The sequence below is a fragment of the Peromyscus californicus genome, unplaced genomic scaffold (genome assembly GCF_007827085.1).
Source record: "Peromyscus californicus insignis strain IS unplaced genomic scaffold, ASM782708v3 Scaffold_4__1_contigs__length_199733344, whole genome shotgun sequence".
Lineage (NCBI taxonomy): Eukaryota > Metazoa > Chordata > Mammalia > Rodentia > Cricetidae > Peromyscus > Peromyscus californicus.
Genome location: NW_026294562.1, coordinates 161,018,162 through 161,042,269, shown reverse-complemented (window position 1 = coordinate 161,042,269; position 24,108 = coordinate 161,018,162). Strand labels below are relative to the sequence as shown.

At 51.5% G+C, this 24,108-nt stretch overlaps 1 protein-coding gene and 1 pseudogene across 2 annotated transcripts in view; both read right to left on the bottom strand.

Moving 5' to 3' along the window:
• Positions 1-1,534: 1,534 nt before the first annotated feature.
• Positions 1,535-1,912, bottom strand: LOC128125006 (60S ribosomal protein L34-like; annotated as a pseudogene).
• Positions 1,913-5,101: 3,189 nt separating this feature from the next.
• Wdr62 (WD repeat domain 62) overlaps positions 5,102-24,108 on the bottom strand; it is a 42,276-nt gene continuing 23,269 nt past the window's right edge. The window contains exons 13-32 of one of the 2 annotated variants that reach the window (XM_052761745.1): positions 22,319-22,444; positions 20,106-20,173; positions 19,906-20,027; positions 18,287-18,362; positions 17,483-17,594; positions 17,338-17,401; positions 16,729-16,875; positions 15,475-15,608; positions 12,833-12,885; positions 10,443-10,661; positions 8,825-8,952; positions 8,436-8,536; positions 8,063-8,206; positions 7,745-7,876; positions 7,366-7,480; positions 7,118-7,247; positions 6,986-7,037; positions 6,187-6,849; positions 5,557-5,720; positions 5,102-5,464 (exon numbers count right to left, since the gene is read on the bottom strand). In XM_052761745.1, coding sequence (XP_052617705.1) covers positions 5,201-5,464; positions 5,557-5,720; positions 6,187-6,849; positions 6,986-7,037; positions 7,118-7,247; positions 7,366-7,480; positions 7,745-7,876; positions 8,063-8,206; positions 8,436-8,536; positions 8,825-8,952; positions 10,443-10,661; positions 12,833-12,885; positions 15,475-15,608; positions 16,729-16,875; positions 17,338-17,401; positions 17,483-17,594; positions 18,287-18,362; positions 19,906-20,027; positions 20,106-20,173; positions 22,319-22,444 — 3,014 coding nt within the window. In that variant the 3' untranslated portion in view covers positions 5,102-5,200. The remainder of the gene's footprint in view (positions 5,465-5,556; positions 5,721-6,186; positions 6,850-6,985; positions 7,038-7,117; positions 7,248-7,365; positions 7,481-7,744; positions 7,877-8,062; positions 8,207-8,435; positions 8,537-8,824; positions 8,953-10,442; positions 10,662-12,832; positions 12,886-15,474; positions 15,609-16,728; positions 16,876-17,337; positions 17,402-17,482; positions 17,595-18,286; positions 18,363-19,905; positions 20,028-20,105; positions 20,174-22,318; positions 22,445-24,108) is intronic. The other variant, XM_052761746.1, reaches the window with a different exon arrangement.

Sequence of the window (24,108 nt, the reverse complement as noted above, 5' to 3'; positions counted from 1 at the left end):
GCTGTCCTACATTGGTCTTTATCTGATGTCTGAACTAGGAGTCAAGAATTGTGAACCCTCTCCCCATAGTTACTTCTCTGACTTAATTAATTTTGAGAAAAGGTTTCTCTGTATAGCCTTGGGTGTCCTGGATCTCTCTCTGTAGACCAGGCTGGCCTTGAACTCAGATATCTGCCTGCCTCTGCCTCCCAAGTGCTAGGATTAAAGGTGTGCGCCACCACTGCCCAGCTTTCTCTGATTTATTTATCTAACAGTCTTTTGAACTTGTACTCTAGGCAGTTCAGCACTGAAAATGAGCACACCAGGCCATGAGGGAGACAGCAGTGACATCCAGAATGGTCCACTGTGAAGAACAGAGTGATAGGGATAGCTGGGATGGGCAAAACTGGGAGAGCAGAACTCTTGGAACCAAGAGAAGGTTCTAATCCAGCCTAGGGGTTCCTGTAGGGCTCCTGAAAGAAGAGGGCTCATGTGAAAGGGAAAGGCATTCTGAGCTCAGACCGTCAAGCTTGCAGCCAAGTGCCTTTACTCTGAGCCATCTCATCCCCTGCCTTTTTAACAGAGGGTCTCATGTAACCCAAGCTGGCCTGTGTAGCTGGGGATGAAATTGAACCCCTGGTTCCAGCCAAAGAGAATAGTCATTATAAAGGTTTGGCGGGAAGGAAAGGTACATTGCATTTTTTTTTTTTTAATTATGGCGGAGGGAGCAATACACAACACGTGTAGAGGTCAGAGGACAAAGTTTAGGAATTGGTTCACTTTCCGAAACCTTTATGTGGTTGGTGTGCTGGCTAGTTTTATGTCAGTCTGGCACAAAACAGTCATTTGGGAAGAGGGAACTTCAAATGAGAAAATGCCCTCACCAGATTGGTCAGTGGGCAAACTTCTGGTAAACTTTCTTGATTGATGTGGGAGGGCCCAGATCACTGGGTGGCGCTACTCCTGGGCAGGTGGTCCTGGGAGTTACAGAAGCAGGCTGAGCAAGCCATGAAGAGCAAGCCAGTGAGCAGCACTCTTCGGTGGCCCTTGCATCAGTTCTTGCCACCAGGTTCCTGCCCTGACTCTCTCGGATGATGGACCACATGTGATGTGGAAGTGAAATAAACTCTTTGCTCCCCCAAGTTGTTTATGGTCTTGGTGGTTTTTTGTTTTGTTTTGTTCTGTTTTGTTCTTTTTTCGAGACAGGGTTTCTCTGTGTATTCCTGGCTGACCTGGAACTCACAATATAGACTAGGCTGGCCTTGAACTCACAGAGATCTACCTGCCTCTGCCTTCTCAGTGCTGGGATTAAAGGTGTGCGCCACCATGCCTGGCTGGGCTTGATAGTTTATTTATTTATTTATTTATTTATTTATTTATTTATTATCACATCAATAGAAACCCTAAAGCATGTGGGTTCGAGGCTTGTGTGGCCAATGCCTTGACCTGTTGAGCAATCTCATCGCCACCCCTTTTTAAACAAATAGAACAAAAGAGGGTCTTTTTGTTTTTCACAGACCAAGCCTTGACCTTTATTATTTAAAAAGCTGCATATTTATTTTGCTTTCTGACTCTGTGCTTGTGCCTTCAACACCTTCACAACGATTTTCTGCTCCTCCGTAAGGAAAGTCGCTGATCCTGTCACAGACACACTTGGCACACAGGGACCCACCGTAGGCCCTGCTGACACGCTGCTTGGTCTTAGACAATCTCATAAGGACTTTCGGTCTCACAACACGAACCCCTCGAAGCCTGCCTGGGCACACACCACATGCGGATTTAGGTACTTTTCCAACCTTCTTGGTATAAAGGTAAACAATCCTGTTGCCAGGGGTTCGAGACAGCCTAGTTTTGTTAGAGGCTGTGTTGTAGGAAAGCCTACGACGGTATGGCAAACGCTGGACCATTCTGAGTGCCTCTAAGCACCGTCCCCGGAAGACTTTTTTTTGCTTTTTTGAGACAAGTTTTCTCTGAATTTTTGGAGCCTGTCCTGGAACATGCTCTGTAGACCAGGTTGGCCTTGAACTCACAGAAATCCACCTACCTTTTCCTTCTAAGTGCTGGGATTAAAGGCATGTGCCGCTACTGCCCGGCCAAAAGAGGGTCTTAGGCATCCCAAGCTGGCTTCCAACTTACTATATAGTCAAAGATGGTCTTGAACCTCTCAAGTGCTGGGATTGCAGGTATGTGCCACCATACTCATTCTATGTGGTGCTAGGGATGGAAACCAGGGTGTGGTGTAGGCTAGGCCAGGAGGTGGTGTAGGCTAGGCCAGCACTGTATTGAATTACACCCCAACTGCAGGGAAGATTTTTTTGTATTCCTTGTGTTATGATTTGAGTATGAAGTTCTCCTCCAACTGGGCGGTGGTGGCTCACGCCTTTAATCCAGCAATCGGGAGGCAGAGGCAGGCGGATCTCTGTGAGTTCAAGGCCAGCCTGGTCTACACAGTGAGTTCCAGGACAGCCAGGGCTACACAGAGAAACCCTGTCTCGAAAACAAAAAACAAAACAAAACAAAACGAACTCCTCCAAAGGTTCATGTGCTATAAAGAGTTGGACTCATTGGCTGGTGAATGGAGAGCTGATTGGGCCATGAGGGTTCCTAGCTCACCAATGGGTTAATCCATTGATGGATTCATACTTTGATGGCATTCTTGAGATGGTAGAAACTAAGAGGTGAGGCCTAGCCGGGCGGTGGTGGCGCACGCCTTTAATCCCAGCACTCGGGAGGCAGAGCCAGGCGGATCTCTGTGAGTTCGAGGCCAGCCTGGGCTACCAAGTGAGTTCCAGGAGAGGCGCAAAGCTACACAGAGAAACCCTGTCTCGAAAAACCAAAAAAAAAAAAAAAAAAAAAAAAAAAAAAAAAAGAGGTGAGGCCTGGTTGGAGGAAGTGGGCTCTGAATTATGTACCCGTGAAGAGCATATTCTGTGCCCAGACTTCTCTCTGGCTCCCTGTGGCTGGCCACTACGAGGTTCCGTGCCACAGCTTCTGCTGCCATTAAGTTCTGCGCTGCCTTAAGCCCGCAGCAAACGGCGGCCAGCTACAGCTGGAAATCACCAGCCTAAACAACCTTCCTGTCTCTCAGGAACTTTCATGATCACGGGAGGTGACTAACACGGGAGTCTGTCTTTCGGATTCACTGGGGGTACAAGGGAGAACGCCTGCTCCTCACCTGCATGCTGAGTTCTGCCACGTTTTCTCTGTTCGTCCTACGGTGTAGGACCTGGGCAAGTCACCTCAAGGAGACTTTAGGAAGCCTTACCTTTGTGTGTGCGCGTGTCTGTGTGAAGGTGCATGTGAGTGCAGGTGCCTGCAGTGGCCAGAGGCATTGCATCCCATGGAGCTGGAGTTACAGGTGGCTGTGAACATGTGTGGGTGTTGAGAACGAAACTTGGGTCCTCTTAACCGTGGAGCCAACGCTCCATTTTTTTTTCTATGCTGAGTCTGATGCAACCCAGGCTGGTCCCAAACTTATGTAGCCGAGGCTGGCCTTGAACTCCTGATTCTCCAGTCTCCACCTCCCAAGTGCTAGAATAACAGAATTACAGGTGAGGGCCATCCACACTCAGCTTCATTTGGCAATTGGTTGTAAAATGTCTTCTTGTTATGGTGTGTGTTGATCTCCACAGATCACATGCTCAGTGTGGGGTCAGCCGAGGGTGGACATACACAAGGTTGTGCTCAATTAGTCCTCAAGTGGCTGGGCAGGCTGAGTTTCAGCTGTCCTGGCTGAGAAATGGGGCTGAAGTGGCTCCATGTCACACCAATTGGATTTCATACTGTGATTGATGTTCCTTGTGCAGGTTGGTGTCTCACTCTCTAGGAACTGTCCTGATGTCAGGGGAGCCAAGTGTGGGTGTGGGGCACAGACAGTGGTGGCAAAGGATGGGCTGACCCACCGATGGGGAGCTATCTTCTTCTCAGGTGCCCTATGCCCACTACCACGCCTCCTTAGTGTTGTTGCTAGAGAAACCTAGAGTCAAGCTGCTGATTAGCACTATCCCTTTAGTCTAACAAGGCTGGGTTTTGTTTTTGTTTGTTCTGGGAGGGTTTTTGAGACAGGGCTTCTCTGTATAGCTTTGGAGCCTGTCCTGGAATGTTTGGTTTTTGAGACATGGTTTCTCTGTGTAGCTCTGGCTGTCCTGGAACTCACTCTGTAGACCAGGCTGGCCTCGAACTCACAGAGATCCACCTGCCTCTGCTTCCTGAGTGCTGGGACTAAAGGTGCACGCCACCACTGCCCAGCTGTTATCTCCGTAATCAGAGTTACTGTGACTATCCACAAGGGACCTTTCTTCAGAAGAGTGGATGGGTGATAGCCCTGTGCTTCAGACCTCTCTGCTGGGAACCTTTTTACGGGGACTTAGGACAGGATGTGTGTGGTCACGAGCAACCTTCTTAGGAACATGTCTGCATGCCTACTGCCTGAGGGAGCTGCTGGCTCATGGAATAAAGCTGGACAGTCCTCTTCCCGATGAAGGTATCACAGGGCCCAGCAACTGGGTGGCTTGGGGCTGCTGCAGATTGTAATGGTGGTTTTTTGTTTTTTCGAGACAGGGTTTCTCTGTGTAGCTTTGGAGGCTGTCCTGGAACTCACTTTGTAGCCCAGGCTGGCCTTGAACTCACAGAGATCTGCCTGCCTCTGCCTCCCGAGTGCTGGGATTAAAGGCGTGCGCCACCACTGCCCGGCCTGTAATGGTGTTTGTCTCCCCTGCTGCAGAAGTGATAACCGCAACCCAGACCCTGCGGAGTTAGCTTAGGGCTGTCGGCCAGAAGTCTATGTACTGAGGACAGGGTCAGCCCATGGTGACCACAGTGGCTCCAGTGGGTGTGGAAGCACCTGTAGGGTTAAGAAGGCTAGCTCCTCCCTACAGTACAGCTGGGCTCCAACGGGCAAAGAGCACACATGACCCCCGGCAACAGCTCAGTATGCTATGGACAGGCTCCGTGGGGAGCCAGGCCAAGCATTCTCATTACTGCTGGTCCCACGTTCCCTGTCAGCAGGTCTACAGAACAGGGCCTAGAGCTGAAGCAAAGCTGAGTCTCCAGGCTGGTTCATCCATGCAGGGCGCCCTCTACCCTCTCTCTGCATCCAATGAGGAGGGCTTTGCAGACAGGACAGGTTCCAGGAAACAACTTTATTTAGTTTAGTCAGTTTATTTGCTTAAAAATCGATTTCTCCAGAGCAGCAGGGCTTTGGTAGAGGGGTTGCAGGCCCTCAGTCACCCCTTGCCTTCCTCCTCACAGCTTGTACCAGCAGCTCTGAGTAGTGTTCCAGCAGGGCCTGCAGGTTTGGGCTGGCCAGGGGACATAGTGTAGGTGGGGACCGCAGACCTGGGCTAGGCAGTGTCTGGGCTGGAGCCGGGTTAGCTGCAGGCGTCCCATTGCTGGCTTCCAGCTGGCTGTGGATCCAGTGGAAGGTGGAGGCCAGCTCAGTCTGTGCCTGCTGTTGCTCAGCACCCAGCTGGTTGCTGGAGGCCAACTGTAAGGGTTGGCAAGCTTGTCAGGGGACATCCAGGGACTGCCAGGGAGTCCTTCCCATTCTCCTACCCTGCCCTGGGCTGCTTAGCTTACCATTCGGTAAAGGTCAAGGGCTTCTTGGAAGGCAGTCTGCAGTCGGTGCAAGACTGATCCTACACTGCCCAGCTCAAGGAGAGCTGGGGGCAGGACCTCAGCTGGCGGCCCAGGCTCCCCACAGTGTCCAGGGCTGCCCGGGATCACACTGGGTGTATCTGGGGCTAGAGAAGAGTGAATGACCAAGACAGTTTGATCTGTTAGATGGCCTGAGAGAGGTCAGGTGGCTGGGTTAATGACTGTTGGCCCTGGACCACTTTCGTCTGTCCTGAGGCTCCTCTTCCTCACAGAGTTCTGCTGGGTATAAACTTGTTCCTATGTCCTTTTGTTGCCATCCTAAAATTGAAGCTACACTGCTGACCCCTTCTCTTATTTCACCTTGTGATACGTCTGACACTTAAATTGGTCTGTGTAGCTCCCCTAGCATAGGAATCAACTCTGTCCTCTGGTTTGCCACTATGTTTCATGTGCTCAGGACCTAGAACAAAGCCCAGCATGTGCTCATTAACTATATAAAGGAGTGAATGAATAAATAGCAGGGTCCCGTGGCTAGGCTGAGTACCCCACTTGGGAGAAGAGTCAACCAGTGCAGATGGGCCAGGGCTCTATCCATCCCAAGGCAGTACTCACCAGGGGTGGGATCCAGGAGAGCAGCGGGGCTACCAGGCATCCTAGACCTGGTCTCTAGAAGTTGGAGGTTGTTGGGATGGCCAGGAGGGGTGAGGGGCCCAGAGGCTGAGGTCTTTGGGAGAAACACAGAGCTGTGGAGTCTCAAGGTGCTCACATCTACAGGGCTGGGTGCTGGGAAGCTGGCTACTGTGACCGCCATACCAGGCTGGGTATCCACAGGTCCCTGAGACCACATACATGTGGTGGGTGGATCCAGTGGTGGCGAAGAGAGGAGCTGGCCGCAGACACTGGACAAGGACAGTTTCAGGCTGGCTCGGGCCTCATGGTTGCCCCAGGAAGACATGGCAGGCCCATGACCTCCCATTCTAGAAGTGAGTGTCACTGTGGTGGGGACGACCTGAGGGTCTTGGCCCAGGGAAGCCAGTTCTCCCATGGATAAGGGTTTGTGAAGTGACCTGGAGAGCTCAGCTGTCACAGGGCCCTCACTGTCCCCAAGAGAAATGCTACGTGATAACTTGGCATGTGAACTAGTTGTCTCCAGGTAAGAACACGCGGAGAGGGCACAGACACTCTGATCCAGGCCTGTGGTAGGTACAGATGTCCTGTCTGTGATTGGCACTGAGGAAGAAGGGACACAGGATGCCAGGCCTGGGAGGGAAGGAGCTGTAAAGGAAGCAGACGGCTCACTTGCACACTTGTCTCAGAGCCTTGCCCTAGGAAGGCTTCACAGTCTGCGTGGACACTTCCCGTGGCTCAGCTGGGCACCCAGGGCTGTTCATCGGGGATTGGGGACACTTACTTGGTAGACACAAGGCCTCTGGGGTCTCTTCAGCCTTCTGCCCAGAGAGGACCTGCAAGCACAGCTCTGTAGTAAGGACAAGGCCTCCTGGCTTGCAGCCCTGTGTCCTGAGAGAGTAACCCCAATACTCACATTGGTCCCATCTGAGGACATGTAGCCAGTACCTGCTCTCAGGGGCCCTGCTTTGGGCTGGCTGCCCCCTTGGCCTGCAGGCTTGACCTCCGGAGACTTCATAAGGTACAGGGGCAGCCGGGGAGGAAACCTGGGGAAGAAGCCAGCGGGAAAGGCTCATGCAGACATACCCTGGGATCACTGAGGGGCATGGCTCTACTTGGGGCTGGGGATAGAAAGAGGGGAGCGTGGGGGTCACTAGTTTCTACCTGGAGGTCTTCTGGAGGCGTGAGAGAAACTGGGTGGAGATGCTCAGCCGGGGATTGAAGAAATGATTGTCAGCCTCTGAGATCTTTATGTCTGCCGCCGATCCATGAAAGAGCTCTAGGAAGACACCCCTGGAGCCTCAGGCCTGCCACATCTCCATGGCTCAGGTGGGAAGCGAGAGTCAAATTGTCCACTCTCACCCTTCCTGGCCTTCACTACCCTACCTGGCGCCATCACCAGGGCGCCCGCTTGCTCCCCACTCACCCTCAGGTAGGCTCTGATCCTTTGAACTGATGGAGGAGACCCTGAGATAGGAGTCGCCACACTGCCCAGCACTGGACACACACACGCACACAGTCTGGGTGCAGGGTCAGGTCCTACCTTCAGGAGGGGTATCAGTAAGTGTCTCAAAGTGGTGGCGAAGGAACTTCTCCTGCTCAGGGGTCTGGGGTAAGGAGCCACTGGCCAAGCCTGGCACTTCAGGCTGGGAAAGCTCTTCTGTACTTGGGTTCTCTGGATGGGAGGCAGGGTGGAGAGAGGAGTTGTCAGCACTATGAGTCATGGCAGAGATGGAGAAACAATGGAGAAATCCAGACTTGCCTGCCACACAACTATTGCCACCAGGCCGAGAAGGAAATGCCAGTTTCCACTGAAGAAACTGAGGCTCAGGGCTGATGGGGGCCTTGACGGCTGACTTACCTGGTTCATGGGGCATCGTCACAGTGAGGTGAGGGCCAGGGTCAGTTCGGGAAGCCGAGAAACGGGCATCGGCAAAGCTGCACTCCAATTCAGCCTCTGACTCCCCGGAGTCTGAAGGAATAGAGTAGGGGTCGGGAGCCTGCCCTAGGTAAAACAGGGCACATTACTCAGCTGCTTTGGGCTGTTTCCCCATCTGGAGGATGGCGGTGATTTATAGAATGAGTGGCAGAGCTGGGTGCTCAGCATCCTCAGGTGATGGCAGGAAACACTTCTCTTTTGTGGTATTATGGACATTGGAGAACTGGGTCAAGGCTATCACCAGTGCCCGGAAGGGGCCACCACAGGCCACAGGTACCTGTTGCTCCCCACTCACCCTCAGGTGGGCTCTGCTCCTTTGAACTGATGGAGGAGACCCTGAGGTAGGAGTCGCCCCGCTGGTCTTCAGGCCCGGCGTCTGCCTCCTCGTAGTACTTCCTGCATGATCGGGGTGGGGCGGTGCCGGCAATTAACAACTGGCCCTTGCCCAGACCCCGAGGCCCACACCCTGCTCCTAGACCACATCTCAGCTTCTCCTGCCTCCTAGAAGAACCCCTCATCCAATCTGGGACCAGGGAAACTGAGGCTGCAGCTGACTCCGCCTGACCCATGCTCACCCAGGCCCACGCCCACAGGCTATGGGAAGAGCAGTTTTTCCAGGTTGAGCCTATCACAAGGGGCTCCCTCTCTGTAACTATGGCTCTCCGTGGTGCAGAGGACATTCACCTGTGCATCCCTGTGACTGTCACTTCTGCCTCTGAGGAGCAGAGGATGAGCTCTCTTGTCTCAGTGGATTCCCTCTGTAGAGTCAGGAAGGAAGGATGTCCTCGGTTGTCCTCTTGGGGACTCTCTGACTGGGGATGAGGAGCAGAGCCATTCTGAGGGGGCTAGGACACCCAGGCCCTCAAAGCCGCCAGCTGTTATGCCACAAATGGCAGAGGAATGATCCCACAGCCCCCACTGACAGACGCCAAGTCAGGGACAGTGTGAAGTGCACTGCTGAGCCAGACCTTGTCCCCACCCAGGCATCAACAGCCCTTTACAGATAAGGGGTATAGGTTCAGCCTGAGACCAGAAGAGGCCTAACTCCGTTACAGGACAGTCAAGAATAAGCAAAGCTGATGGACGGTGGCACACATTCAATCCCAGCCCTCGGGAGGCTGAAGCAGATGGTCTCTGAGTTCACGGCCAGCCTAGCTACGTAATGAGTTCCAGGCCGAGACTCTGCCTCAAGATGACAACGGGAACAGGCAAGCCCGCTCATGGGACAGGTCAGAACGTGGGCACCTCAGGGGTTGGGGATACTGACGGGGTCACAGGAGATTTTCCAGGAGGTAGAAAATGCTGTGTGGTGAGGGTGGCCAGTATCTCTGAGTGACACAGGTAGCTCACCAAGCCTCCTTCCTGAGACGTCTGTCCATTACTGTGTGAGCACTGAACCACAGTAAAGAGGAAATGTACATGTCAGAGAAGGAAGGGACTGCCCTCTAGAAAAGAACAGTAAGGGCTGAGCTCTGGACCTGTGAGTCTTCCGGGGCAGGGTGTAGAAGAACATTATTCTAAGGTGTGTTACTTTGTTTATGTTGCATTTGTTTAACTCTGTGAAGCTGTGTGACTGTGCTGGTCTAAAACACCTGATGGTCTAATAAAGAATTGGCCAATAGCAAGGCGGGAGAAAGAAAGGATAGGCAGGCTGGCAGGCAGAGAGGATATATGCGAGAAGAAATCTGGGAGGAGGGTTGAGAGAGCTAGGAGCCAGAGAAGGAGGAGGACCCAGGGGCCAGCCACCCAGTTACACTGCAAGTCACGGAGCTAAGAGCAAGATTTACAGAAGTAAGAGAACAGGGCAAAGCCGGGGCAAAAGGTAGACGAGATAAGTTAAGGAAACCTGGCTAGAACAAGCCAAGCTAAGGCTGAACATTCCTAATTAAGAATAAACCTCCGTGTGTGATTTATCTGGGAGCTGGGTGGCGGACTCCCCTAAAAAGGAGTAGAATACCAACAGCACCACAGGGAGCACAACAGACTATTCCTGGAAAACTGAGAGGCGAGCCTCTCACCTCAGGTCAGAGCAGGGAGGGCTCATCACGGGCTCTGCCCACTCGACACTCCCCTTAGAAGAAAGGCCCGTTCTGGGGATCCAAGCTCTTAACCTCTAAGTAACCCTCTCCCAAAGATTGCTTGTTTGTCTTGAAAATCATGGTGTATAGTGGGCCTGGGCTCACCCTCCTGCCCTCCACGGTCTCCTGTAACCCTCTCTCCTCACCCCTGTAGTAGGACAGTCTTCCCCGAGTGGGCAGCCACAGTGTAGGGACTGCTGGTGGGCTTGGGGGGCAGGCTGTACCTCACTAAGCAGGCCTGACAGGTTCTGTGGTTCCAAGGATTCCAGAACAGAGTCTTCTGAATTTTCAGACTTCATGGGTGTAAAGTAGGAATCCAGGGCCCAGGCATCCAGGATGGTCTTGAGGGGCTCCTGCTCAGCCCGCTCTGCCCAACGGCCATGTGGCTGGTAGCTGCGGTTGGCACGGAAAGCCGAGTTGTCCGCCACATCATCATCCCCTAGCTTGAGGGACAGGGACAGTAGTCAGGCAGCTAGCCATGTGTGCAGCACCCCCAAAAAGGGCTATACAGATCTCATCCAGCCTCCTGGCTTCACATTTCTGAGAAACAGCTTTCAGAAACAATGTACTTCTACCCTGAACCTATCTACCTTTCCCATCGCTTCTCTTTTTCTCTCCCTCCCTCCTTTCTTTCAGGTAGATTGGCCCCATAGCCTAGGGTGGCTGGAACTTCCTATGTATCCAGCCTTTCTGACTCTACCTCTCAGGAGCTGGGATTATAGGTGTGAGCCACCAGGCTGGGCTCTGAACCGCCTACCAAGGCTGCGCCTCCTTGCCACATAAGTGCTCCAAGTTACTATGCTGGGGGCTCTGCTCTGGACTCCCCTTTGCTTGCCCCTCCTAAAGCCTTGCAGCTGCAATGGTTCACTGTAGTCTCTTAGGCCCCAATGGTGGCATCATTCCCCTCCCCCTTAGTCTGCCCCTCACACTTCACTGGTATTTCACCAGCAAATTCTGTTAGCTCTGCCACTCAAACCACCCAAAGCACAGCCCATTCCTACTGCATCCAACTGCACCTCCTACCAAAGCTGTCGCTGGAGGGCGTACAGTTGTGGTTTTCTTAAGTCCACACTCTAACTTCCAGCTGTGAGACAGCTGACTAGGCACTTAACTTCTCTGAGCCTCAAGTTTCCTGCTGTGAAATAGGGATGGGAAAAGCCCCTACTTCAGTGAAGTTTTTTTTTTAATACAAAAGTAACTTTATTATGGTTTCACAATGTAAAATAAAATTACTTTTCAGAAAATTAAAATATAAAATAGCTCAATAATAGAACATAACAGTGAATTATTTCCAGACAGGTGAAGATAAAATGAGATTGTAGAGGAGCTTAGAATGGAGTAAGCATACTGTCAAAGTCTGTTCAATATCACTGAAACCAGGCAAGGAGAAGTCTGGGGCCTGCAGCGCAAAGCCAGGGGCTGGCATCCAGGCCTTGACCTTAGGTATGGCCCTGGGGATGAAGCCAACTAATAAGTCTTTCGTTCCGCCTTTTTCAGTACTGGGGATTAACCCAAGGCCTCAGTGAGGTGTGACCCCAGCTTCCCGGCTTTCTTTTGTTTTCACTTATTACTTGGTTTGATTTTGAGACAGGGTCTCATGTTCTCATGTGTCCCTGGCTGGCCTGGAACTTGCTATGTAGCAGAGGATGACCTACTCCTGCCCTTGACCTCTGGTGCTGGGACTGCAGATGTGCATCACCACACCTGGTTAGACTGTGATCTTAAGGAGCAAACCTAGGGCTTCGTGAGAGCTAACTGAGCTACATCCCCAACCCTATTAGTTTACTACAGGCAGAGCCTCACATAGGCCAGGCAGGCTGGCCTTCAACTCCAGATCCTGATCTTCCTCCTCTCGCCTCCCAGACGCACCCACCTTACTTTCTATTTTGACGTAGTGTCTTACTAAGTTGCCTGGGATGGTCTTTACCTTACTCTACAGCCCATGAAGGCCTTAACCTTGTGATCCTCCTGCCTCAGTCTCCTGAGTAACTGGGATTATAGGTCTATACCAAGCTGGGATCTGGCTAGAGGTTAGGGTCCTGCTACCAGCCTCTACTCACCAGCTCCCAGCCTGTCCTTCATCCATGTCAACAACCATCCCTTCCACTTTGACACCATCTTGGTGTTTTCTTCTCCTCATACACAACTGGATGGCCCACCTCTGAAGCCCCTAGAGTCCACACTTCCTTCTGATCCAGCCCCCAGCCTCTCACCTGCTTGTCCCTTAGCCTATTTCTTGTCACTCTCCCTTCTTAGGCTCCAAGAGACATCGCCAGACGCCAGCTGACACTGAACTGACGTCCTGGACAGTCCTACTTTTCCTCTCTAGCATGTATCTATCAGCCCACATGTGGCATGGTTTATCTAGTTACTGTTCCTCTCCCACCTCCCCCACAGGTGACAGGCCTGGAAGGTCAGACTGTCTGCTGTGTTCCCTGCCCCCCTCCAATGGCCAGGACAGCAGCAGTCACGGGGCAGACGGTTTCATGAACCAAGGCTGCCTCAGCTGAGACTGAAAGGAGACAGAAAGAGAAAAGGACTTCCGGAAGGGGGAGCATGGGGAGGGCTCCTCCTCTGCCAGCCACTGAGTCTCCCATTCTTCCAGTAGACTCACCAGCCGCTTTGCCCAGAGTGGCAGCTTGCCATTGGTCAGCAGGCACTGGGGATCTGCAGACACACATAGACACATGAAAAGAGGTCAAGCAACCCCAGAGATGAACAGACCACACTTACTACTGGGCATTTCCAAAAGGAGTAGCACAGGAACTCACAGATCAAAAGATGCTCAACCTCACTCACTCACTGTCAGAGAAATACAAACTTAGATAATAAATACACTATTTAACTCATAAGACTGACCAAGTCTAAACATTAGGGGGCGGTGCTGGGTGTAGTGGTATGTGCCTGTAATCTCAGCATTCAGGAGGCTGAGGCAGGAGAAGCAAGAGCTCCAGGCCAGTCTGGGCTACAAAGTGACAGCCTGTTTCAAAAAATCAAAACCAAGACGGATGGGGCTCAGCTGTAGACCGTTAGCTTGACATGTGCAGGGCCCTGAGTTCAATCCCTAACACAGTGGTGGGGAGTGAGCGTAGGCTCACACCTCATTTCAGATAGGGCATCCATCTGAATTTGGAGCGCTCTTGGGGCTTCCTTTTAAAATAAAAGGAACACTAATGTCAGGACCCAGTGTGTCTGGTCAGGAAAAATACTCAACTGACTAACATGTCGGCCCAGGACAGGCAGGTGCAGCTTCTGCAACACTGTGGCATGAAGTTCGAAAGAAATCTAAATGCCCACTTGCAGGGGACTAACTCTACTAGAATACTATAAATATGGGGGCTTCTGCTTTACTCACTCACAGTCGGCTAAGCTGTTTCTGAGAGGGAAGGTAGGAACAGTAGCTCCGGGATACCGAGACTCACAGATATAACAGGATGTGCTGCGATGCACACACAACACTAGTGCTCAGGGAAAGGCACGATTTACACCAACCTAGTAAAAGCGGTCAGCATGGAACAGCAGACTGGGAGTGAGGGAGATAACAAGAAAAATTAGTTTACTCTCAGACACCTGCATGCCTTTAGTCCTAGCACTTCGGAGGCAGAGTCCAAGGCCAGCCTGGTCTACAGAGCAAGTTCCAGGACAGCCAGGGCTACACAGAGAAACCCTTCTAGAAACAAACAAACCTTTCCAGCTGAATTCTCACACTGCTGTTGTGTATCAAGAAGCCCCTTCTTGTCCCTTGGGGAGAGTCACCCTATAGGCACCCAGTTCTGTCACTGTTTCCAGCCTCTCTCAAGGATGGAGGCATAGTGGCCAGTGAGATCTACAGGAAGCCTGCCAGTGACTTCTGAGAAAAGGCTTCCTCTCTATTTGTGTGTGGTCCTGAGGGCTGAACCCAGAGTCTCACACACACCAGGCAAATGCTCGGCCACTAAGCTACTTCCTCAGCCTTTTTTTTTTTTTGGTTTTTCGAGACAGGGTTTCTCTGTGTAGCTTTGCGCCTTTCCTGGGACTCACTTGGTAGTCCAGGCTGGCCTCGAACTCACAGAGATCCGCCTGGCTCTGCCTCCCGAGTGCTGGGATTAAAGGCGTGCGCCACCACCGCCCGGCTTCCTCAGCCTTTTTAAAGACAGGGCCTCACTAAGTCCCCAGGCTGGCCTTGAACTCACTCTGTAAACCAGGCTGGCCTTGAGCTTATAATCCTCCTGCATCTACCTGTGATTACAGGTCTGTACCATAGACCCTGCTAGGAGCATCTTTTAAGGGAGACTTAGACACAACTATCTCTCCTCTTCAGCCAGCTCTGATGCCTAGACCATGAGCAGCCCTCTTGCAAGCCTGAGAGCAGATGCAGGGGAGCGGCACACAGCTAGCCTTCCATCAAATGGAGCTGTGCTCTCCCTACCTTTCCCTGGGAAGCCCTCTGGGGAAACCCCCTCAGCCCTCTACCATGTCCCACCTTGGCCAGGCACTAAGTGGAGCTGACTAAGCCTCAGCCCACAGGAACGGACTGATTCTGAACTGGGCCATAGTTTATGTCAGGAACAGGAGTCACAACTCCAGAACTCTGCTTGAGCATTAGGAAGGAGTGCTCATTTCTCTGCAGTTTTGTATGCCTACAGCTGATAGAGGCCTCTTCGCCCCTCAAAAAGGGAGAGTCAGCCTGAGCACAGAGGCAACGTGAAGAAAAGCAGACTCAGAGGACGGAGAAAAAGATCTTCCTTTTCTTTCTGGTTTTGAGATAAGCTCTTGCTATGTAGTTCAGGCTGACCTGGAACTTGCAATCCTCCTTCATCCTCTTAAGTGCTGGCTTTATAGGTACGAGCAACCACACTCAGCAAGATATCTTAAAATATCTCCCCCCCCCTCTTTTCTTTTTTTTGAGACACGGTTTCTCTAAGCAGTGCAAACTGTCATGGAACTTGCTATGTAGAGAACTTGCTAGGTAGACCAGGCTAGCCTTGAACTCACAGAGATCCTCCTGCTTTTGGAATTAAAGGCATACACCCCCACACCCTACCTGATACCGGTTTTTTTAAGTATCATGTTGAGCAGGCTAGCCTCACCCTGCTATGGAACTGAATGCTGGGATAACAGGCGCGCGCACAACACTCAATGGGGAGCACCTTCCTCTTGATGTCACCTGACCCTGGGCCCAGCAAAGCTTGAAACTAGTACTCTTGACTTTTCAGTTACTTCAACCAAGTCACTTTCTGGTTAGCTCAACTGTTATACTCCCAGTTTGGGCCTAACCTGGGTCCAAGCTCTCTTTGGACGGCGTTTTCAGCGACTCTTCTGGGTCACATTCCTCCTCCATCTCATCTTCTGTCTGCTCTCCAGGGCTCAGGGAGCGGATCTCACTTGGTGTGGATACATATGTCTCCTGGCTTCGGGAAGAAGAACAGAAAGAAAGCCTAGGTGAATGTGGGGAGGCGAGGACTTGCCTAGAGCTGACCTGTCCACAGCTTCAGCCATGACTGTGGAGAGCCACCCCAAAGGGAGCACATTCCCTTGGTGCTTCTGCCCGTGACATCTCCAATGCCACCTCAGGACCAGTGGTTGTTGCCAGACAGCAAGACTATATAAAAAAATCTGCTGTAGAATAATCCTTTTGTACACTGTGAAGATGTTACTCGGGCTGGTTTAATAAAAAGCTGATTGGCTGACTGCCAGGCAGGAATTATAGGCGGGACAATCAAACTAGAATGATGGGAAGAAGGGCAGAGTCAGGAGAGATGCCAGCCAGTCACAGCTGAGGAAGCAGGACATGTAGAAAGGGAGGTTCAAGCCATGAGCCACTTGGCAAAGCACAGATAAGAAATATGGGTTAATTTATATGTAAGAGTTAGCTAGTAACAAGCCTGAATTATTGGCCAAGAATTTATAATTTATATTAAGTCTCCGAGTCAGTTATTTGGGAAGCGGCTGCCAGTTATTTGGGAGTAGGTGGTTGGGACAGGAAACTTCTGCCTACAAAAATCATTATGGGAGCTCACTCCAAATAGTTTGAGAGAGGCATAAAGACTAAAGACATGTGCTTTGGGGACTCAAGTAAGCAAAGGACCAGGTCTGTGCTGAAGGGTAGGAGGACACTCAGTGCCACTGGAGTCCCCATTGGTCCCCGTCCTGAGCACCCTTCCCCACTGCTGGGTGGGTAGGTCTTCTCTCCCCCACGCCCTGGGGCTTCCCCATCACCATGCTCACGAAGCATGAAGACTCTGCACTTTAAAACCTTTCTTAGACTGGGTTTCTCTGTGTAGTCCTGGCTATCCTGGAACTCACTCTGTAATCAGGCTGGACTTGAACTCAGAGATCCACTTGCCTCTGCTTCCCAGGTATTGGGATTAAAGGGGAGCGCTATCACTGCCCAGCTTAAACCTTTTCTTAAGTTGTGTTTCTGGAACTTTGTTTCCAAAGCCTGACATTCCCCCAGGCTAAGACTACGGGAGGGCTGGCTCAGGGCCTTCTTGGCCTTGGCCACTTCACTGGTCTTGGGACTGGCAGGACCTGGGGGCGCTGCTCCACTTCTGGTGCTTGGGCTGCCGCGGCGGCTGCTGCTGCTGCTGCTGCTGCTGCTCCTGGTGATTGATCTCCAGCAAATGCTGCTTCATGCAGGTGGTGATCTCCGGGCCCAGGTGCCAGATGAACACGCAGCTTCAACGACCAGGGCAGAAAGCAGAAGGAAGTGTATGTGGGAGCTACTGCCATGCCTGAGTCTGGAGCCCCTCTGTCATCATGGCCAAGATCCCCTCCCTTGATGCCCTGTCAGCTTAGCTCAAGGTCCAGGCACCCCGGCAAGCTAGGGGCCTCAAGACTCAAGCAGAACAGTGCTGGGAGCAGAACTGTGATAAATCCAAGGAACAACCAATCAATCCCATAAGACAGCGGCGCTGTATCGTCCTTTCAATTGTCGTCATTACTTTTCAAGATAGATGGAAATGACCTGCTCAAGGTCACAAGAAAACAATAGATCTGGGTGGAACTTAGGGCTGGATACGACTCAAGGTGTACACTGTCCAAAGTGAGAGGAGCCTGGGAGCTCTGAAGCACCCCCACACAGGCTGAAAGCGCCTCTCCCCAGGAGGCATGCCCACCTACTCCTAGAGGGCGGCCCACCTGTCTCCAGACACTGTGATCAAGTGACGGCAGTCGTAGGTGAATTTCATGCCGGTGACAATCTCTGCAAGCAAAGGAGAGAGGCGTCCTTACTCAGAGCCAGCTGTGGGAGCAGGGAAGGGGGCGCAGGCCGCCAAACGCCTACCTGAATGGCCGAACATCTTGGCAACACACTCGCCCGAGTAAAAGTCAATCACCGAGATGCTCTTGTCAGAGCAGCTTGTGGCCAGGAAGGTGCCTGAGGGGTCCACATGGACCTGAGGGAAGAGACATGTTACCTCAGGCTGCCTACTTTATCCTTATTGGGAGGCCTGGGCCAACCATCTCAGGACCACCCCCTGATGACCACCTCTTTTGTGCTGGACACTTGGTTCAGGGAATCAACTCAGGGCACTCTCATGACACCCGACAGGGCAGAGACTCCTGCTCCCATTTTGCAGGTGAAGCAGTCATGGCCACCAGTGCAGAAATGATGGTGGCCAGGCCCTGGGCAAAGTGCTCAGTACTGCATACTTGACCCTCTACACAACCCTAGGGTGGAAGCTGCTTCCATTTGCATTTGACAGATGATGAAACAGGTTTAGACACCTGCCCAAGGTCACGCAGTCAGCCTGAGGCACAGCTGGGATCTATCAAGGAGCCTGAACTCAGAACAACTGCCCTGGGCCAGAGTCTCTGAGAAGTGTCCACCTGTCCTGTGTCCTGTGGGAGGACAAGCTAGGAGAGGAGTGAAGGTCTGTCTGCTCCTCCAATCACATCTTGTTGCCATCCAAACTAGAGCCCACTCAGCGAATAGAGGACCCCTCCCTCCATTCCAACTCAAGCACCCGTGGCTAGCCGGGCCTAGGTGGTTGCTGTTCAGTGTGACCGTTTCAATAAACACTAAGGACACAGACAGGAAGAGGCAAGTTGGGGCTCTGTGTTGGGGTCTGTGTGGTCTCACACTCACCTTCAGCAGGGACCCCTCATCTCCCTGGGAACCCTTGTAGCACTTCTTCTGTTTCCCACTCACTGTGTTGTAGACCCTGGGGAAGTGGGGATGCCATGTGGGAGCAGAAGACACCACCCCTTCCTCCTGGCCCTGCTGCCCTCTGCTCCTGGGTGGGAGCCCCTACCTCAAGCTGAGGTTATGCCCTGGGGTATTGATGAGTTGGCATCTGTTCCCTTTCACACAGCAAGCTTAGGGCTTAGCCCCAGGTGGAGGGAGTCCAGGGAAGAAGCAGAGAACAAGCCCCAGGCCAACCCTGATAGCTCCTGACCCTCCCACAGCCATGCTGACTCCCAAGCCTCCCTCCATCTCACCCAGACCACTAGGCACTATCCCTTCATGGACTATGAGTTTCCTGAAGGGCTGGGCTACCTTGGCCACTGCTCTGATAGCAGCATTCTCCAGCCCAGACAGGAGCCCAAGGAAGACAGGTGAATGAGCTATGAGTTCATGACTTCTCCATCCCCACCCAGTCCCCGGAGAGCCACAAGTCTTTTGTAGGGCTGGTGGCTAAGTCTGGTGGAGAAGCTCCTCCTCCTCTTCCCTTTTTTGAGACAGGGTCTCATGTAGGCTATAGTGACTTCCAATTTGCTATGTAACTAAGGCTGGCCTTGAACTCCTGATGTTTCTCCCAAGTGCTGGGATTACAGGCACGCTCTGCTGTGATGAGGATCACAGATCCTAAATGACGCCCTCTTCCCCTTGAAATCAGGCCACTTCCTTTTGCAGTCTCTCAGCTACAGAGAGCTGCTGTGACCTTCCAACTAACACAAAGCTGAGTTCTTTCTCTCCCCCATACAGCTGGGAGACAACCTTGAATTATAACTACTGTTATCAGAGCCTTGTGACTTCTGGGTCATATGAAACCTCCCATCCTGAGCCCCTCTGGGAATCTCTTAGAGCCAGAAACTTCCTTTGCCTTACAGAACTAGAAGGCCTACTTCTCCCTTGGGACCCCTCTCCTAATGCTGCCTATGATGCTGTACCTCTGCTAACATTCTGGGAACTGAAGGTTTGCCTCTACCTTCAAGACCCCTGTCTTATTACACATGGTGGCTCTTTCTTAGGGTCTCATCATGGCTGCCTATGGCCAAGAGCCTCTGGCTCTCCTTCTATTTATGTACTCTATGTGTATGGCTGCTTAGTCTGTATGTACACTTGCACACCAGAAGAGGGTATTGGATTCCACGGGACTACAGTTACAGATGGTTGTGAGCCACCATGTGGGTGCTGGGAATTGAATTCAGATCCTCTGGAAGAGCAGCCAGTGCTCTTAACCAGAGTCATCCCTCCAGTCTGCCTTTGGCTCTCCTAAAGAAGCTCTTTTGAAGGGTGATCTCACCCTCAGCTTCCTCTCTACAAACCTGCTATACAGTAGTTACAACACATGCCCTGCTTTGAAGCCAGACTTCTAAGAAGCATGCTGGGTCCATCAGTCTCACCAACTTTTCAGGGGCCAGATGAACAGGGAGAAGAAGCAGGAGCCAGAGAGAAAACAGTCCAGCAAGTAAGTCAGACCTTACTGAGAGAGGCTGGAAACCAGCTGGGGCCAGGCTAGCAAAGGCCCAGGCACTCCTCACCTCACGTTGCGGTCTTGGCAGGCTACAGCCACATACTTCTGCGTGATGTCAATGTCCATGTCATACAAGGTGGTCTTCTCTGCGACATGGTGGGTGCGGACGAAGTGCAGTCCGTCCGAGGTCTGGCAGGGCAGGCAAAAACTTCAGAGGACACCCTGACCAACTCCTGACCTTAGCCCCAAGGAGGCCACCCCACTTACCTGCTGGGCACTACGAAAGTAGATGCTCTTGTCGGCCCCACAGCTGATCATCTGGACATCTCTGGTGCCTGGAGGAGGAGGCAGGGGTTGGACAGGGCTGCCCTATGCTACACAGGAAGGAAAATGGGGAGCTAGGAAACCCCATTTCAGGGCAAACAACCAATTCTGCTAGGATCAGAAAGGTTCCTAGCAGAGGGGAGGCCTCTTAAGACACGAACTGTGTGTGCAGGTCTGGGCAGGGCAGGGGTACACAAGGAAACAAAGACCGGGGTACAGAGGGGACAGCATTTGAGAACTGGAGGTGGTGGTGCATGTAGTAATTCTAGCCCTCTGTAATACAGCACTTGGGAGCCTGAGGCAGGAGGAACTCAAGGTCTAAGCCAGTTTGGCTACAGATCCTGTCACAAAAACCTAACACAAACAACTAAGGCCAGAGATGATGCTTAGGGGTACAGCCCTTGGCTAGTGTGCTCACGGCTTCAGCACTGCAGGATAAACAAAAGAGCAACAGATGAAAGCCATGTGTGTGACCCATGCCTGCAATCCCAGCATGTGGGAGATGAAGGTGGGAAGATCAGCTCAAGGTCAGCCTTAGCTCCATAGTAAGTTTGAGGCTAGTGTGTGCTATACTCCGGAGTCTTGCTATATAGCTGAGGATGGTATTAAATGATCCACCTATTTTCTTTCTTTCTTTCTTTTTTTTTTTTTTTTGGAGCTGAGGATCGAACCCAGGGCCTTGCGCTTGCTAGGCAAGTGCTCTACCATTGAGCTAAATCCCCAACCCCATGATCCACCTATTTCCACCTCTCAAGCACTGGGACTACAGACCCATGCTACCAAACCTGGCTGGACATATATTTTACAGAAGGTTAAAATACTGCATCCGGTATCGTCCTCGGTCACTCTCTACCTTATTTTTTAATTTATTGTGTACACAGTGTATAGCGTGCACGTGAAAGTCAAGGACAACTTGCAGGAATTGGTTCTCTTCTCCCACTCTGTGGGTTCCAGAGATTGAACTCAGGTCACCAGGCTTGGTGCCAAGTACCTTTTCCAGCTAAGCCATCTTGCCTGCCTCTTCTATTTTAATTTCTGAGATCGGTCCTTCCTCTTTCTCTAAAGCTGGAGTTCACTGATTACCTAGACAGCTCCCAGAATCCTCATGTCTCTACCTCTCAACACTAGGATTACAGATGGCTTTTCATGTGGGTGTCAGGGATCAGAACTCAGGTCACCATGCTTACAGAAAAGCAGTTTGCCTGCTGAGCCATCTCCTCAGCCTCTGTAATGGTCCATCTGCACTGCCAACTCAGATCGGAATCACCTGAGTACCACACCACTGGACACGTCTGTGAGGAAATCTGTAGAGGTGTAACTGAGGGGGATGACCTACCCTGAATGTGGGCAGCACCATATGGACTAGGGTCTTGGACAAGCCCCAGCATGCACCTCTCTCGGACCCTGACTGCGGATGCTGCCTCCTACTGCAGTCATACCTTCCTGCCAAGAACTGTATCTTCTCCTAAACCGTCAGCCAAAACAAATCCTTGGTACATTGTTTCCGCCAGGTACTTTGTCAAAGCACAAGAAAAGTAAGCTGCCAGGCTGGTCTTGGATCCCTGAGCCCAGGCAATCCTCTTGCCTCTGGAGCACTGGAGCTACAGGTGTGGCACTGCACCGGCCTATTTATTCACTCACTTTGTATTTATTTTATGTGTACGTGAGCTGGCCTGCACGGATGTAGGTCTATCGCATGTGTGCTTGGTGCTTCCAGAGGTCAGAACAGGGTGTTGGGTGCCCTGGACTGGAGTGCAGATGAGTGTAAGCCACCATGTAGATGCCGAGAACCAAGCCTCGGTCCTCTGCGAGAGCAAGAGCTCTTCACCTGAGGCATGCCAGGCACGGTGGCTCTCACTTTCCACCTCAGCACTTGAGGGGCAGAGGCAGGTGTTCCATCTCTGTGTTCCAGGTCAGTCAGGGCTACATAGTGAGACCCTGTCCCAAAAACAAAACAAAACACCCAACCCCTGAGCCATCTCTCCTGCCCCCTATTCACTTTTAAAAATCAATTTTCATAAATCAATAAACCAAAAGCCCAGCCTTCAGATCCATGGGTTGCTACTCCTGTCTGCATACCACAGGGCATGCCATGGTTCCCTGCTAACAAAGGGGCTGTCTGCTGAGGTCCAGCAAGAGGGAGGGAAGGCGCTCACCAGCAAACTTAATGGCTGTGATGGAGGAAGAGTGGTCATCCAGCGTCTGCTCCAGGTTGTAGTTCTTCTCCACATTTAACACGTGGATGAGCCGGTCCCGACTGGCTGAAGCCAGCAAAGTCACTCCTGTGAGTGGAGAGGACAAGTGGGCTGCCAAAGGTGCCTAGATGCTCTGCCTCCCACATATGCGGGCAGACTGAGATAGATGTACAGTCCTGGATCCAGAGTCGAAGCTAAGCGGCCCCAAAGCAAGAAGGGGCAAGTCCTTGGCTCTGGGGAAAGACCCCCAGAGCCAGTTGAGTAAAGGCAATTCTTGACGTATGTGCCATGCTTACCAGTAGTAGACACTTTTGCACACCACAACATTCCTTCCTGGTGAGTCCTACTCTGTGGGATGCCATGGGAAGCCCAGGCACTCTCTTAGCCTCACTTAAACCATGCCCCAGCTCTGAGTCTTGGCTCTAGGCCTCAGCCAGGCTTTGCTGACCACTTTCCGCCACCATCCTTCTTTCACTGGGCCGTCCCCCTCACTGGACCCTCAGACTATGCCTGCTCTGACACCCAGCAGAGCTGAGTTTTTAACAACACAGCCTGAAGCCAGGAGGGCTCAGGGAAGGTCTAAGAGTTGAGAAACAGAAAGAAATTCTGATGGGCAGAGGGTATGGAGGATGGAAGAATGAAACATGGCATGGAAAGCCACTGTTTGCCATATCAGGGTGTACCTCCACCTAGATTGGCTAATGGACTGGTTTGAATGAGAATGCTCCACACCGGCTCAGGCATTTGAACACTGGGTCCCCAGGGGGTAGTTCTGTATGGGGAGGTTCTAGGAGGCAGAGCTTTGCTGGAGGAAGAGCATCAGTCAGTGGGGACCACCTCTGAGGGTTACAGCCTCACCCTACTTCCTGCTCTCTCTGTGAAGATAAAATCATCAGCTAACTTCCTGTTCTTGTCACATGCCATGCCTTCCCTGACATTAATGGACTCTATCCCTCTGGAACCATGGGGTAAAATAAACTCTTCTAGAAATTGTTTTTGGTCATGGTATTTCATTATAACAGCACAAAAACAACTAATACAGATAGGATACTCCAAAAGTATATTGTCTGAACTAAATGATAAGGAATCAGACAAACTCAAAACTGAGAAATTCTACATGACTGGCTTGTTCTCTTCAGAAAGCCGAAATCCAAATACCAAGTTAAGACTGTGCAGGTGCTCCAGAATAAAGACGATAATAAAGCCAAGACACTTAAGAACGTGAACCTCGATTAGAAACAAAGGTTCTGTGAAAGACAATACTGGGGAATTAGCAGAATTTGAGTAAGGAACATTGTCTAAACAACATCATGGTATCAAAATGGAATAAACAGACTTGGTAAGTACAGCAGTGTTTTATATGTGTGTATATATAAACAGACACATACACATGTGTGTATGTGCATATATGTATATGTATGGATGTTTATGACCAAGATGGGACCTAGGGCACCTACAAAGCTAGGTAATGCTACACCAATGAGCTACACCCTAGCACGCTACAGTCATGTGAATAGAGATGCTCTTCTTAGGGTACTGGAGGGTCAGAGGACATCATGCCTGAACTCTCACATCACCCAACAAAAACACAAAATGTGTACGCCCTTATTTTATCCTGCATGTAGCATACACATATACACAGCACAATGGAGAGAGGAAAGCTGAGGAACTCATGTAGATAGACAAAGAGTGAGACTGGATTAAAACCCTGGATCTAGATGAAAGATCTCTAAGTACTTGCTGTCATATTC